Source organism: Ursus arctos, unplaced genomic scaffold, assembly GCF_023065955.2.
Source record: "Ursus arctos isolate Adak ecotype North America unplaced genomic scaffold, UrsArc2.0 scaffold_16, whole genome shotgun sequence".
Classification (NCBI taxonomy): domain Eukaryota; kingdom Metazoa; phylum Chordata; class Mammalia; order Carnivora; family Ursidae; genus Ursus; species Ursus arctos.
The window spans coordinates 55,662,027-55,678,592 of NW_026622830.1; the positions used below are offsets into that span (position 1 = coordinate 55,662,027).

The 16,566-nt window shown below is 44.9% G+C and overlaps 1 protein-coding gene across 2 annotated transcripts in view; it reads left to right on the top strand.

The window, feature by feature from the left end:
* The window catches only part of LOC125281985 (focal adhesion kinase 1-like), an 80,845-nt gene that overhangs the window by 48,811 nt on the left and 15,468 nt on the right, over positions 1-16,566 (top strand). The window contains exon 5 of one of the 2 annotated variants that reach the window (XM_048215886.2): positions 5,098-5,425. The exons of the other annotated variant lie outside the window; for it this stretch is intronic. Within the exon in view, the coding sequence (XP_048071843.1) occupies positions 5,098-5,268 (171 nt within the window). The 3' untranslated portion in view covers positions 5,269-5,425. Of the gene's footprint in view, positions 1-5,097; positions 5,426-16,566 lie in introns of those variants that run through there. 2 annotated transcript variants of the gene reach the window in all.

Below are 16,566 nucleotides of genomic sequence, written 5' to 3' on the forward strand. Positions count from 1 at the left end.
ATTAACAGGCCCAGTGCCCTTTCCTGACTACGTAGTACACTGCGAGGTTTCAGTGCTCGTCGTGAGCCTCTAGAGGAAGGTGATGTAATTACCTGAACCTGCAAGAGGAAGTGAACACAAGAAATTCAGTCCTGTAGTTTGCTAAAAGGTGAATGGAGTTGGTTGGATTAGGACTAACTATTGTAACCAAGCTGGTAGTAGGAAGAATAACAGTAGAGAGAAGCATTCTGATCAATTTAAAATCGGCTTGCTGACCAGAGTGGGCAGACACGTGAACAGTGTGGGATTCTCTGAGTTTGTGGGAGTTAGGAGCTCTGTGAACAGTGCTGTGCTAAGAATGGCTAGTGGCCGTAGGGGAAGGCAGCCAGCAGGCAGTTTTCCCTGAGTTCAGCCCAGAGGGCTGCCTGGGGAACTCAGTGTGTGGTAGTCCCGTGGTCTCCAGTGTTCACTGCTAGGTGGTGTCACAGATGCCTTATGTGTGTCTCAAACGTAAACTTTTTCTGTCTGATAGAGGATCGGGTGAATGTGCATTTAAAAGCTCGAACACTGATTATGGTTTTTCAGATAACTTTGGTGCAGGAAAGGACTACAGAGATTTTAGTTAAATTATTCCTTTAATGGAGGGAGAGTATCATCCAGGAAGAAACTAGAAAGAAAATCCTTAAGGAAAAAAACAGACTCAAAAGCAGTGTTAAGAAGAATATGAGACAGTAAGAGCATGAGAAAGAATTCTCTTATCACTAGATGCTTAGAGATGGCGATTGTGGTAGAGAGAAGAATGGCCCTTAAAGAGTCCACATCCTAATCTAGAACCTGTGTATATGTGACCTTCCATGGCAGAAGGGACTTTGAAGATGTTACCGAGATGAAGATGACCTTGAGATGGGGGAGATGAGGAGCCGCAGACCTTTTCTGGCTGTGGTCCGAGGGAGGGGACTGCGGATGAAGGGTTGGCTGCAGTGCAGACGCACAGAGGGGCCTCTAGCAGCTGGAGAAGGCCGGCCGAGAGCTTCCAGAAAGCAGCACATCCCTTCCAACACCTGGATTTTAGCCCAGTGAGACCCATTTCAGATTTGGGATCTTCCAGAACGGAGAAGTATACGTTTGTGTTCTTTTAAGCCCCTCCGTGTGTGGTTATTGGTTACAGCAGCAGTAGGGAGCAGATAGACACAGGCGTGCTTTGTCTTGGCCGAGTTGGGGCCGACTTCTGCGTGAGTGCTGAGCCGACAGAAGGGCTGCGCTCATGTTGGAGAGCAGGGTGTGGATCTCCACGCCTTCTTTGTGGTACAGAAAGACCTGCACAGGAGGAGCCGAGGACAGTAACAGCTGTCAGTTTCCTTACTGTGAGGAGCATCTGAAAGAGAGACGCAGAAAAATAACGGCCGGACGTTGTAACAAACAGATCAGTAGTGATGAGTGCACTTGTAACTCCTGGGGGGAAGTAGAGACACGAGCACTGTTCACAACACAGTGTGTGGTTTTAGATCTCTCTCAGAATAAAGACATCTTGCAAATCACTGTGAGAAGACAGCTAGACACAGCAAGTATCTCTTGTTATCTTGTTGCCACCTTCCCCACAGACTGTTCATGCTCACCTCTCTCCTTCTAGATTAAGGCTTTGGAGGCTAAGGGTGCTGTCTTACCACCAGATGTAGGCTAGATGCAAATGACCAAAAGAGTGAGTGAACATTCAAGAGTGGATGAACATGAAGGAATGGTTTGCAGGATTTCTTTCTACCAGTGGAAAGGTCATTATTTCTTTCTAGAGCATAGTCTGAAAGATAAGTGACCAAGTGGAACCAAGCAGAATCATAAAAAGAACTTTTAGAAATGAAAGTACAGTGTCATCTCACTAGTATATAATGAGGGAAATGTAAATTATAATAATGAAATGCCCCCCCTTCTATGGTCCGTCACATCGATAAACACTTTAAGATTAATTTTACCCAGCATTGGCATGAGGTGAAGGACAGTCTCTAACATTGTGTGCCAAGTATAATTGGTATAGTTTCCCTGGTGGCCATCCTTCCAAAACGTCACATTTTAAAGTAGCTTTTGACCCAGTGCGTCTGTTTCTAAGCAGTGCTGCTGCATGTGTACGATGCCAGCTAGAAGCTCGTTCATAGCAGAATTGCGTGCACCTCCACTTCCCTTTCTCCCCCGGAGCAAGGAAGCTGACAAGACAATAACTGTCCCCCCGTAGTAGAATGGCTCTGAGGCCACGTGCTCTGTTCCTGATAAGATGGAAGCCTCGTGTACGCACTGGCTAGTGTCTTTTCATCCTCAAGAAGAATTCTTTTCCTGCGAATATCTCATGTGAAAATTAATCAGGAAAATTATATATTTCCAAATTCTGGGATATGATACAGATGAGTAAAGGGATAGTTCAGAGTAGCAAAGTGTAGGTTTATATACTGTAGGGTAGGATTGTCCTGGGACATCAAACCAGGATGAGAAATTTAAATGTAATTCAGCTGCCATTAGTGGCAAATTATAAAGCCTTGTCCTGTTATCTCCCTAGAGATCTTTTTCTGAATGTACGTCTTCCAGAAATAATACATGCATACTTTTCCATATGGTAGTAATGTTGGGTTTGGGTTTTTTTTGGTTTTTTTTTTTTTTTGAGTATGCATTCCTTACTAAATACCTAGTCCTCAAAGTTATTTTTCAGTTATGCAGAACCAAATATTTGGTTCTCAAAATTATTTAAGTTACTGAGTGTATGTACTGAGCTTCAAATATAGAAGTCCTTGTGTATTCATAATCTTGGCCACCATTCAAACTGAGTCAGCAGTGAGATATTCAGGAGTTCTAGAGAAATAGGACAGAACACAGTATGGAAGCATAAAGAAAAAGCAAAACGTGAAATAAAGGGAAATGTCTGTGTGTTTATTGCTTTTAATTTTTTAGTGGAAAGTGAAAGTTGCTACCTTGTTTAATGAGGAGGTTCTGTAGGATGGGAACTCTTTGTTCAACAGAACCCAACCTGAGGTCACACTGGGTGTCTTCAGGTCGCGTGATCAAGTGAATGGACTAAAACTGTATCTATCCCATAAAACTCCAGGTTGGGAGCCTGTCTTTCCCCTGGGCTCCACAGCTCTGGACTAAGCGTCCGTACACTTGCCTCTCTGCAGGTAGGCATCTGTGTGCCCATTCCTTGAGAGGTCATGAAGATAACCTTTGCTAGGGGTCATCAGGGAGGGCATCCAGAAAGGGTAGGATTTCTCTCAGACTGTGGATGGTACATCAACAGTAAGAAACCGTTTGTCCCCGAAGGATAGACCTGGTGAGACAGAGGGTTGGGGACGGATGTGAACATAAACTTCGGCCCTAACAGTAGAGAGGCAGCTCTGGAATCTGTGCTAGCAGGGAGCTGCTGTGGAGTGAAGAGATGTGCTAAAACCCGAGCTTTAGTGAGGGCCACCGGTGTCGGTGTGCTCTCGGTAGTGAATTGGCAGAGCTGGGACAGGAAGACAAAGCGCTTTCGTGGGAATTCGAAAGCGGCGCCAGTGCCTGTCCTGTGCAGCTCAGGGATTTGTGTTGTTGGCAAGGAGAAGCTGCAGAAGTTGCCGCTGAAAGAATTACTCGAAATGGCTGTCTCTTCCCCCTAGGCAGATCCCCTGCCCCAGAGCACAAGAGGTGAAGACTAGGGGGCGGGCTGGGTTTCGGCTCCCGCTGCCCCGTGGCTGGGTGCCCTTGGGTAGACACAACCTGCAGCGTCTTTCGTGGTGGCCTGACAGAGATTCTGGGCCTTGAATCAAAAGCCAGGAAGGACATTTATGCTTACTTCAGTTTCACCCAGACATCTGTAGGCTGCACACATCCTTCCTGTCCCACAGAGAGCTCATCTGCCTTTGACGCCTCCAGCCTGTCCTTTGTCCGTGCTTTCTCCCCGATGATGTCACTCTCCCGTGCTTGATACACAACCTTCTCCTGGGATCCAGTAGTCTGAAGGGGAGGCTGAGCATGGGCAGGTGATGATGCCTTTAGTGTGGACACACTGGGTCCTTGACAGGTTTTGCATATATAGGACACGTTACTTCTCTTTTCTCATGAGTAGGGATAGGAACATTCTTATTATCAACAGCATCATGCCCTAATATAGACATATTTAGTATACGTAGGAACTTTTTAAGATGTGCCTTATATTACAAGTAATATGATGCTTTCAGTTAATTGCTAATTTAAAAAAACAGTGATTTTCTTTAGCAGTCATTTGCATGTTAATAGCAGCCTCATTAAAAATTATGAATGGCCTGAAGTGTTGAGAAGAGTGCAGTGGTTATCATGAGCACACCTTCACGTAAGGGAGCGGATGGTCTCTGCTGTATTCCCATGTGAGTCTTCCATATGTGCTGCCCATTTACGTCCCTGTACGCACGAGACCTCCACAACCGTGAGAGCACAGGTCAAGACTCGGGGTTACGGCTTCCTTGCCCTCGTCCCAGGATAAGCTTCATCTTTGCGAGGCAGCCTTCCCTGCCGCCTTCAACTCTGAACTCATGGGCACGTGTGTCAGGAGCATTAGGTTTGGGGACTATTTTAGATTGCTGCATTGTAAGCGACAGAGAGCTCATAGTAGATTGGGTAGGCCCAGCTTCCAGTAACTTCTCCTACATCATCGATACTATCAGAAGCGTGGCCTTCATTGTATGTTTCTGTGTTTCTTAAGAAATGACATGAAGTTGCAGCCTGGTCTAAACCAGTATGCTGTCCTGGGTTCAGAAAGTGGGACCCCCTCCTTAGGTCTAGTTCTCAGCACGTGACCTCCAGGGGCGGCCAGAACGCTTGGTCAGGTTTTGGGGGTGCCGCAGAGGTAGAGCTGCAGAAATGCATGTTAACGTTTCCGTGCCTCGGTTATCACTAATGAAAAGGGAAGAGCCTCTTGTGTTTTTTTCAGAACTTTTCCTTGTTCATAAAAATACTATTTGAGAAAAAAGATTCCTGAGAAAAATGAAGTAATTTATTTAACTTGATACTCTTTTTACCAAAGATTTCTGCTAACTAAAAGAAATGCACATTGCATTAATTTTTAGCATACAGTTGTTTTTTTTCTGTTTGTTTATAACAGTCATTTTTGTGGGGGGTATGTTTTAGGGGATCATTCAGAAGATAGTGGACAGTCACAAAGTAAAGCACGTGGCCTGCTATGGATTTCGCCTCAGTCACCTGCGGTCAGAGGAGGTTCACTGGCTCCATTTGGATATGGGTGTCTCCAATGTGAGGGAGAAGTATGAACTTGCACACCCACCAGAGGAGTGGAAGTAAGATTACATACCTACTTTGGCGTGACTCACACTTGATTTGTTTGCATATTAAATCACACACAAGAGGATGAACGTCTTTCCTTAATTTTCTTACTGATTGTAATTACGACTCCTGTATAAATAAAATTGGCTGGTAATGATTAACCAGTGATCTCTTCTAGACTTCTGTTCCGTCTGTCTTTGTGGCACCACCGACTCTGGACTGCCTGAGCTTCTCAGGGGTTCTGTGGTGATGGCCTTTGGCTAGTCACACTTCTCTTGTCAGGACTCCTTTGTTTCAGCCTCGGCTCGAAGAGCTCAATTCCTCATTCTTTTCCTTTCTGTCCTGTTAGCATTCTTTTGTGCAGCAGGACTTCCTGAGCCCTGAGGAGACCACATCTAATTATCTCATGAACGGGCAGCACGGCTCGCGAGCCCGGTACGCTCCGGCTCGCCTGAGAGGACTGGGTGTGTACTTGACGTTCACGTGCTACAATTAAATGAGGTAGTGACTCGTCCTGACCTTAGTGAGACTGCTGTGACTGAAAGTGAATTAAAAGGATTCTCTACAATTGTCCTTTCTCTGGTTCTCTCCCAAAAAATAATAATTTTTTCCACTGTTAAGCAGAGCAACACGTTAGTCGGAAACCATATGTGTAAAACACTAGAGTGTGAGAGGAGGTGAGCCCCGTGCGCAGGCACCCTCATTTTTGTAGACACAGTCACAGAGACAAAGGTGGTTGTGGATTGGGGATGGTACTCAGTGTTGGTCACTTTCAGTTCAGCACCCAAATCGATTAGAAGACACATTTGGAAAGAAAAACAAACATGTGAGGTTAATAAATCTCTAGTCAAATGCGATCTTGTCCTAGTTACAGTTTACCAGAGAAATATGCTTGTATTTTCAGCTTTATCAAACAGCTGGAACTGACAAGCTAACAGGATATTCCGTGATAATATAGTTTGGTTGGGTTACATCAATGGCTAGCAGAGATTTGACCTCCAGCTCTTTTGCCAGTCAATCAAATAAGTGTTTAAAAGCCAGGAATACCTAGAAGTTAGTTAAAAATACCTGTAGGTTTTTTTATTCCATACAATTCTATTTCCTTCTTAATTTATATGGACAAGTCAGAGGCACAGTGCATTATGACGGTAGCCCTAGTGCTCAGTAAGATGCGGAGTGTAGACCTCTGCATATACAAGCTCTGTTTCTGTTCTTTTAAGCCAATTTATTTTGCTTGATATCAAGTAAAGGTGAGTGGGCACTACTCTTTTTCATGGAGCCTGAACCCTCAAAAGAAAGGCAAGCATAGACTGGGCGAGGTAGAACTTTGCCACACGCAGTGCTGAACCTGACGCTGACAGAGGTGTGAAGATGCCGCCACTGCTGTATCGTCACCGAGTCGTGGCTGGAGCCAGGCGCCAGGCCAGCTGTGCACTCTTTGTACATTTGCAGCCTGTAAAATATGTATGTCACATAGCTCTCCCCAGTCTTATAAGGTGAAGACGGAGGAAACAAGCAACAAACTTGATTTAAGTTCCAATTACGGACAGAGCTCGGGACACAGCTTGACTTGAATGTAGCTGACTTCACGGTGCAGGCTTTTTCAATGAACGTGCCCATCTCAGGAGGACTGCTGCGGTTTTAGCTCCAAGAAGTGGTCTGACAGTGCGCTGTCTGCACCAGTGAAGGTGTGTGGACAAGAGGCTGGAGGCACAGGTGGGCCCTGTAGGTGCTTCTGGGAGGGTTAGGCTTTATACTGCCTGTCCATGCATGCCAAAGGAGGCGGAACTTAAAGTGTCAGTAAGAAACAGGAGACTATTCTAAAAAGAACCAAGTAGATTTGAAAAAAGACCAAACACAAGTTCTAGAAACCACTGGATGGATAAAACAGCAAATTAGATATAGCTGAAAAATTAGTAAACAGAAGTGTGGATCTGAGAAAATTTTCCCAAAAGATAGCCCACAGAGATAAACATGTGGTAGGTATGAAAACACGTTATGTAGCATGAAGAATGAGAAGGTCAACCCATTTCTGGGCAGGGCTCTCAAAGAGAATAGAAAGAAAGAGGAAAAAGAAATACTCCAAAGAGATAATGGCAATAGCTGAGAATTTTCTAGAAGTGGCAAATACCAGAAGTCCTCAGGTATAGGACTAACGTAAGATCCCAAACAGGGTTAATGAAATAAATCTACACTTTGGTGGATTATAGTCAAATAGTGTACAAAAGAAAAAGAGATGATGCTAAAAGCAACCAGGGAAAAATTCACAATTCTCCACATTTCTCTCCAAGTGGTGAGAAAAAGTAACTGGCAACCTGTATTTGTTCGTCAGATTCAGTTGCCATTCAAGAGCAGGGTGACAGAGGTACTTTCCTCAGAGAGTTTGCCACCCTACAAACATATTTCAGGAGAAAGAAAAGTGATTTCCGAAGTGGTTTTCAGATACAGGAAGGAGTACTAGGGAAAAAATTGGGTGGTTCAAAGTAAGCATTGGCTCTAAAAACAAATAATGATAAGAACTGATTTTTTTATATTAAAAAAGTAGAACCCAAATAGTGGATGCATGTCAGAAGAGAGGTAGTCAGAATTGTAGCTCTCAACCACGTTTTAAAATTATGTATTAAAAAAATAAAAAATAAAAAGATTGTATATTAAGACAGCCATGAAACATTAGAAGTAGATTTTATAAGCTAAATAATATGTGGGTGAGTAGGTGTTAGGGACCCACAGCAAGGAGAGAAGGAAGGGACTGGAAAGCAGGACAAAGAGGAGTCACAGACTAGACTTTGGAAATAAGCTCAAGCAGACTAACAGTAACTGGTCAGAGATTGTTAGTGTGTGATTAAAAAATAGAGTCCAGCTATCTGCTCTTTATGACAGGTATCTAAAACAGTGATGTTGAAGACATTTTTATGTGACTTACAGGAAGAAATATTTTACCTTAAGATGCGGTACACATACACATGTGCGTGTCTCAGAACTATGTACATATAGGTCTACATATGTACTTCACAAAACCATACCCAGCCTCACTAGAACACTGAATTCTAAGGTTTTCATCCAGAGGCATTCTATTCTGTTTAATTTTATTTAGATAGATGGATGGTGGGCAGGTGGATGGATGGATGGGTGGGTGGGTGGATGCATGGATAGAAGGATGGATGGATGGATGGATGGATGGATGGATGGAAAGATGGATGGATGGGTGGGTGGATGGTGGGTGGATGGGTAGATGGATAGAAAGATGGATGGGTAGTGGGTGGATGGGTAGTTAGAGAAGGGGATGGATGGATAGATAGATGGATAGAAGGATGGATGGATAGAAAGATAGATGGATGGGTGTTTGGAGAGATGGATGGATGGGTGTTGGGTAGATGGATGGATAGAAAGTTGGGTGGATGGATAGATACAGAGAAGGATGGATGGATGGATGGATGGATGGATGGATGGAGAGATGGGTGGATGGATAGATAGGAGAAGGATGGATGGATGAATAGAAGAATTTTCCTACCTACTCACCAGGGGGATGAGGGGATTGGTATTGCTTTATTAATATCCTGTTTTAAAAGTTTCAAGACAGAAAAACATTCTTAGGGATATGGAGAACAACCACATAGTAATAAAAGGCTCATTTCACAAGAATTTATGAAGAGTAGAAATAGATGGAACTATTAAACTTGTAAGTTTCTAAAGACATTTCTCAAAATACATAAAGCAAAAATAGTAATAAAAGATTAAAACGTAGCTCTCCAAATAATTAAAAAGAAAACAAACAATAGTAAACAATTTTTAAATTATGATTTTCACTATCCTTTTTAACATGGAAATACAGAGGCCTGCACATGGCAATGTGTTAATCAGTTTGAAAACACATTCCTAAATAGTTCATGGTTCCAAGTAAAACTCCCAGTTTGCTGAGGGTCTGGCTTGCTGCCTTGTTCTATTCCTCCCATGGGCTCCTCCCCTTCGCCCTCCAGTCCACCTTCCTGTAGGAGCTGATGCTGTCAGTCATTTCTTACCTAACAGTGTTCTGTGCTTCACCTCTTGTGTGCCCAACCCTCCTACTTTACTGACCATTCACTGTCTTCTGCTTAGCATTTAAATTTGGGGGCTGCTCCAGTGACCTTTTTTCCTCGTTCTTTTCTCTGTAGACCTGCGTTTGGCATCGAAATCACACTTTCATTCAATAGACCTACAGGAAACCAATAAACCAGTTTTTGCCTAACCAGACAAAAATCCTAAAAGCTGGTAGCTTGCGGAAGCAGTAATAGAAGGAGTGAAAAGCAGTTATACAAGGATTTTTTAAGGTAGAGCTCATAGGACTTGCTGAAAAGTCTTTAAAAGTATACACATCCAGGGAAATATGTAAATCATTTCTGCAGAGGCTTCCAGTAGTTCCTCATCATCCGTGGAGCCAACTCGAGAGTCTTGATCATCTCTCAACCCCATCTCCTTTTGCTCTCACTCCCCTTCCTGCACTCCGGCGGCTTGCACTCTGACATTTCAGTGTTCCCTTTTCAAAAGTACTGGGTCAGGATCTTCTCTGCCGCCAGCTTTCTTGCCTGGTGAATGGGACAGACTTTTATCTTGGAGAACTTTCCACCTGCTCCACCCTAGCCACATGGCTCTCTTACTGGTTCTTGAACAAGCCAAGTGTGTATTGCTCCTTGGAGTCTTTGTACCTGCTGGGACTCTGGTGAATGTGCTCCCCTGCTGTTTCCAGCATGGCTTGGACCTCCCATCATTTAGGGCGAGTGCTCTGCTCTCCCCTCTTCCTGTGGTCTTCTCCAACCGTTCTGTCTGTAGGGCCCACTGCCGATCCACTGGATGACTTTTCTCCCACAGGGCCTTGGTCTTACTGTCTGATCTGTGCCTCATTTCTAGCTAGTTGTGCCTGGTAAGTAGTAGGCACCCAGTAAAAACTTTTTAAGTGAGAAGTGAATTAGTGGTGATGAGAGTGTCAAGTAAGAGGAAACACAGTATGGTGGAATAGTAACGTGTATTCTTTACTAGTGTGTGTCCGTTGCAGTGTTTTCACACTAATACATGTTGCTTACTATGTGGAGGGCGTTGTGCGAAGCACTTGGCTTACTTTACCAAAATTAATTCTTATTATGATAGTTTTATCAAGTGGGTGGGTACTCACCTTTTTCCACTTTACTTGTGAGAAACCTGCTGTTCTGAGAGGTTTATTAACAGCTTCTTTGACATCCTACAGCTTCCACTGGTGGAGGGTAGAGAGTGGAGTCCATGTACTCAGCTGTTTCTTGTCTACTCCTGTGTAAAACAGGTACGGACAAGAAATGAACGATTGATAGTGTTTTCTCCTCGCTAGCAGGTGTCTTCTCAGTTCATGGGTGGCTTTGTGAGGGCAGCCGCACGCCTGGCTTTAGTTTTGAGAAGTAAGGTCTTAGTCAAAGGACTCACCAGAATAATTGGATGTCAATCTCCATTCTCGGGAGGTTTTTGAACATAGATTTTTTTTTTTTTTTTTTTTGGACTCTCTGCTATAGGCTCTGTTGATATGGTCCAGTAATCCTGAGATAGAAGCGTGCTCTCCTGAGTCCTCAGCTCTTCAAACACCTCTGTGAGCTAGCTTGCAGAACACAGTGGGTTGTAACTGAGGCAGGCAGTGTGACCTCACAGAGGCATCATGACTCGCCACTGGGGAAACGAAAGGGCTGATTTGATGAACGGCTCTCCTTGTGGGAAGAACAACAAAGTTAGATCCTACCTCAAATAATACACAGACACCCATGTGAGATGGATCAAGTGAGAAAAAAGGTTAATGGAAAGTAGAGTTGACTGTGTCTCTGGTCCTGCAGTAGGAAGATTTAATACCCCCAAAGTGTTCACTATCAATGGAAAGAAAGCAGATTTGACTTTATTAAGATAAAGAACTTCTGTATATCAAAAGGTATATTTTTAAAAGTGCAAAAAGCAAGTTGCAAGTGAGAGGTGATATTTGTAACATATGTAATGAACAAAAGACGGTGTCAAGAGTTCTTCCGGTTGATATGAAAATTGCAGACAATTCACTAAATGGGCCAGAAACACGACGGTATCGTCATAAAGAGAACACAAGTCTGGCCAGTAATCATAGGCAGCCACTGTCGGCTTCATTCGCCCATTAGGGAGATGGGCATCTGGGCCGCACGATCCGTCTGCCACTCTCCGCGTGGCCAAAAGTAAGTTGTTGACAGTGGAGAGGCGGTGGCTCCAGCAGGCTCTTGCCTGCACTGCTGGTGAGAAGGTAAATGGGTACAGCCATCTGGTGAACAGCTTGAAAATCGGGCGTTGCCCACTCTATGCACTTCCACTGCAGATTTTGTCCTTGAGAGACTCTTAGGTGTCTGTTCCGGGCTAGAGTTGCAAGAACGTCATGCAAGTGAAAATGGACGAACAGTAGGGATGTGCAGCAGTATGGACGAATCTTAGCTACGTAACTTCGTGGCAGAATTGAGTCTTCCAGGAAAGTGTTGTGAGTACACTAAGTACCACTGAACTGTACACTTTATAAAAAGGCTAATTTTTTGTTATGTGAATTTTACCTTAATTTAAAAAAAAGTAAGTCCCAGAAGATGACATACAGCATGATAAGCTTTTATAAAGTGAAGAAAAAAACCCTAAAAGAATATTGTTGGGAACACATCAGTTAAGTAAGACAATGTGGCTCATGTAAGTAAAGGACCAGAGGGAAGTCATCCAGAGCCTCTCTGGGAGGAGCAGCTTGCCCCCCAAGTCTCCATAAGGGAGACACCCCAGGACGTCACAATACCGTCCTAATCGATACTGCAGCAAACAGTGTCCTGCAGTTTTGAGAGATTTCCACCAGACAGATTTCAACTTCGAAGTTTAGCACTTAGATCTTTCTAATGAACCAAATTTTGGTAATTAAATTTGGGTATCTGGAGTCACCTGTGTAGAGTGGTCTGTTTGGCTTAGTCAGGTATAAATAGACTGTCTGAGCTTTGGGGGAAATGGTCCAGTCCTTTTGATGTCGAATCCAGGGCTTCGAGGGCCAGGTCTGAGACATGGCTCGTGTGGCCTTTGAGAAAGTGTTGTGGGGCTTTGCCGAGCAAGTGCAGAGTACCCTCCTCATTGTTACCAAGACACGGTCCTGCTTAGCGCTGCTCTGTCCCTGCCGTGTAGCAGCCCCTCGCTCTGCAAGGACACCACTGGTTTCAGACCTCGGCAGGAGAAAAAGTCTTTTATAGAGGAAAGGTGCCATTTTTCAAAGATGACAAGTGAAAATGAATAATGATAGTTTAGGAAGCTTTCATTTATGCTTCATGGTTTCCTGTGTTACCTTGAAATGACACTGCCTCTGCTCATGCCTTCATTTAAAAGTAAGTCTTTCATTGTAATCCTGCATTGCTGAGATTTAAAGCAGAAAGACAACAAAGAGAGGAGCGCTCTGACGGGTTTGGAAGTGATACCTTTAAAACGAGGATGGACTTTCAGTTTGCTGGTGTTAAACATGTACTGGATGCTTCTGCACCAGATACGAGCACCAGGGAGATAGGTCAGTGTCCGTCCGTGTCCGGTGGGTCTGCGGCCACAGATTGGCTCCAGAGAGGCTGGTTGGAGAGCGGTTCTGGTGGGTGTTATGGGTGTTGTTACCACGGTTATGGAACAATCAGTCTGCGAATTTCTTTTGATTCTCAATATGTATCAAAAGTTGGAAGAATAGTTGACAGAAGCCTTGCATACTCTTCACCTCGCTCCCCTAAAATGTTGAAACTTTCATAAACATAGTACGTAATTGAAACCAGGAACTTAACATGGATACAGTGCTATTAACTGATCTACAGATGTTACTCAGATTTCCACAGGTGTCCCACTTACCATCCCTTTCCTGGTCTAGGATACCGTGTGGCTGTTCACGGTCTCCTTAAGTCTTCTCTAATCTGGGACAGTTTCTCAGTCTGTCTATGTCCTTCATGAACTTGACACTTCTGAAGAATCGTGACTGGTTATTTGTACCGTGTCTGCCAATTGGGGTTGGTCTGGGGTTTTTTTCATGGTTATATTGACGTTGCGTGTTGTTGGCAAGAGTACGACAGCCAGGCTGTTGAAGCCGTCACAGCACAGCTTATCGGGAAGTCTGTGATGATGAGGCGACTCCTTTTTACAGGTGATTTGCACTTGGATCACTTGGTTTAAGGTGCTGGCCAGGTTTCTCCACCGTGAAGTTACTGTTTTCTCTTTTGTAATTAGAAGTACGTGCTGGGGGATATATTGAGACTATGCAGGTATTCTGTTTCTCATTGATTTTCACCCATTAATCTCAGTACTATTGATGATTCTTACAGCTATTACTGCTGTAATTTTTGCCTAATGATGAATTTCTATCTCTATCCTTCTTTGAGGATTTTTAAATGGAAGTCTGTTGTAAGAAAGAGTTGTCCAATACCACATTATTTGCAGGACCCATCAAGAAACAACAATATCTGTGTTGTTTCTGGAAATGGTGGTTTGTTTATTTCACTACACACAGACTGGCTAGCTGACCCTTCTCAGTATCAAGGTTAACAGATTCTTTGTCCAAACACTTCCTACTCCACCTCGCCATTAGTTGATTAGCTTATGGATATCTTGGTGCTCATTGTTGGTGGTAAGACTGAGGAGGTTAGTGTCAGTGGCCTTAATAGGAAGTTATTTCTTAGAAGAAGCAAAAGGACGATGTATTTGGGGCCTGTTATATTTAGCTGCTATGCAGAAATCCATGGAATGGCAGACAGCAGAATAGTGGAAATGTGTCTCAGGATGCAGCCAGGCTCTTAGAATAGTAACGGAAGGGTAAGGAGAATGGTAAGTTTCATGGACGAGAGGGGAGTGGGGATGTCAGCACTCGTGGACGAGTAGGCTGTGGGGGTTGGGTGCTGTGGTTTAAGGACTGAACCAGGGTGATGGAATGCGATTAGATCAGGCAACCTTGGGCAGTTCAGCAGGGCTGTGGGGGGACAGACAAGCCAGACTGTACCGATTGAAGCAGGGACCAGAATCCTTCCCACGATCTGAAGAGCTGGCCTGCCAGCACAAGCGTAAGGTCAGTTCTCTTCCTCTGTTTTTGAGCCACAGGGGCCTTCTCTTAGTTTCATTCTGCTCCGCGGCATTTGTGCATGTACTTGCTGCAGAGGAATCCCTGTCTGCCTCTTCCTACCTGTGGGACCTTGGGCCACTTACCTAAAGCCCTGAAGCGTCTTTCCCATCAGTGAAAACAGGGTGAGATACTAACCTGGTTCATTACTTCTCAGCCAGGGTACTGTGCTCGCCTCCGGGCCTCCTGCTTCTTCCTCTGGGCCCTGTTGTCTGTCCTACACACTGTCACCTGCCTGGTCTGAGAAACGTACATCCTGTGACGACCCTGCTGTGCTCCCAGTGCTCCGAGCTCCGTAGTCAGGACGTGCAGGGCCCTCTGTGATCTGCCACTTCCCGATCCTACCTCTCCCTGCAGCCCTCCTACTCAGTGCTTGTGCTCTGGGCTCGAGCTGCCTTTGCCTTCCCACACATCCTCTAGCCTCAGGGCTGTCACCCATTCTCTTCCAACAGGTCAGAACTCTTGTCCCTGCACATGACTGAACGACTCCTTTCCTCCCCTCAGATCTTCATTCAGATGTCACTGAATCAGAGTGTCCTCTGCCAGCTACCCTGTGTGGAATAATGCTTCATCACTTGTTATTCACCCTTAACTCGCTTATTTGTCTTTGTCACGCTTACTGCCACCCCATGGATGTTTGTGTATTTGCTGTCTGACTTTCACCACAAATTGTATATAAACTTTTAGAGAGCCGGCACTTTGCCTGTTCTGTTCACTGGGTCTTCCCAACCCCGGGAGCTGTACCTAGGATGGGGTTGGTGCTGGAGTCAGTATTTGTGGAGTAATGACTAGGGTGATAAGTAATCCGTGGAGCCCGCGATTATTGTGTGCCGGTGCGTGTGCTCGGTGTTCTGCGCTCCCGACAACCTTGCCAAGACACCAAGGTGCAGAGAGGCGATGGCAGACCGTGGATGGGCCACGGAGCCAGAGTCCCAGCCCAGGCGGTCCCGGTGCAGAGCCCACATCCTTCCTGCTTCTGTCAGGCCCATGGCTGACTACAAGGAGGCTGTGGGTCACGTCCTCATAACCATCACTGTCAGGCCCTGAGTAGTCATGATGTGTCCGTTGAGGCCATCGTCAGCATCATCAGGGTGCTGGCTGGTCACAGCAGGGATGTGCAGCCAGGCTGCCCAGTGTTTGATCCAGAGTCTGTTTCCTTATCATTAAATGAGATGACATTCCTAGTGAAAGCCTCCTGTGTCCTGTCTGACCCTGAGCGTGCAGCCTCAGGACCGACCGCTACTGCTTGCAGAGCACCGTCTCCTGGCCTGCCAAGCGTGGCTCGGGACCGACCGCTGCTGCTTGCAGAGCACCGTCTCCTGGCCTGCCAGGCGTGGCTCGGGACCGACCGCTGCTGCTTGCAGAGCACCGATTCCTGGCCTGCCAAGCGTGGCTCACTGCACTCTGTTCTCTGACAGCTGCGTGGCTTAGGAGAGAGTGCATGTGAAGTGCCTGGTAAGTCCTCGGTTCAAAATGAACTCTGGTGTGCTTCCACAAATGACCGCCCCATGCAGAATATCTGCAGTAAATTGTTGACCTCGCTCTGAGTAGATGTAGAAGGGAAACTCATTGTTCAGCAGTTGTGTATTTTAATGAAGATGGACACTTAAGACTCTTAGCAGAACTTGTGTGTACCTTGCATTTTTTCCACCCTTAACTGAACCAAAAGAATTGTATTTACTACTTTGTTTGCATGTTTTCCTTGTGAGACTATTACATTTTTTTTTTTTTAAGATTTTTTTATTTATTTATTCAACAGAGATAGAGACAGCCAGCGAGAGAGGGAACACAAGCAGGGGGAGTGGGAGAGGAAGAAGCAGGCTCATAGTGGAGGAGCCTGATGTGGGGCTCGATCCCATAACACTGGGATCACGCCCTGAGCCGAAGGCAGACGCTTAACCGCTGTGCCACCCAGGCGCCCCTATTACATTTTTTTAAACGTCAGTAATAAAACTTTAGAAAAAATAGATCTTCTTATAACGTTTGGGTAGGCAGATATTTTATAAACAAAACATTAAAAGAATTTCCTAAAAAGGAAACGAATAAATAGGGCTGCATAAAAATTATGAACTTTCTTCCTCAAAAGATAACATTAAAATAAAAAGATTTTTAAAATAAGTTTTGCAAGATACCACCAAGAGAGTGAAAGACAGGTCTTGGAGTGGCAGAAGATAGGAGTCTAACAATGGCCTCGTGCCCTGAATATGTAAGGC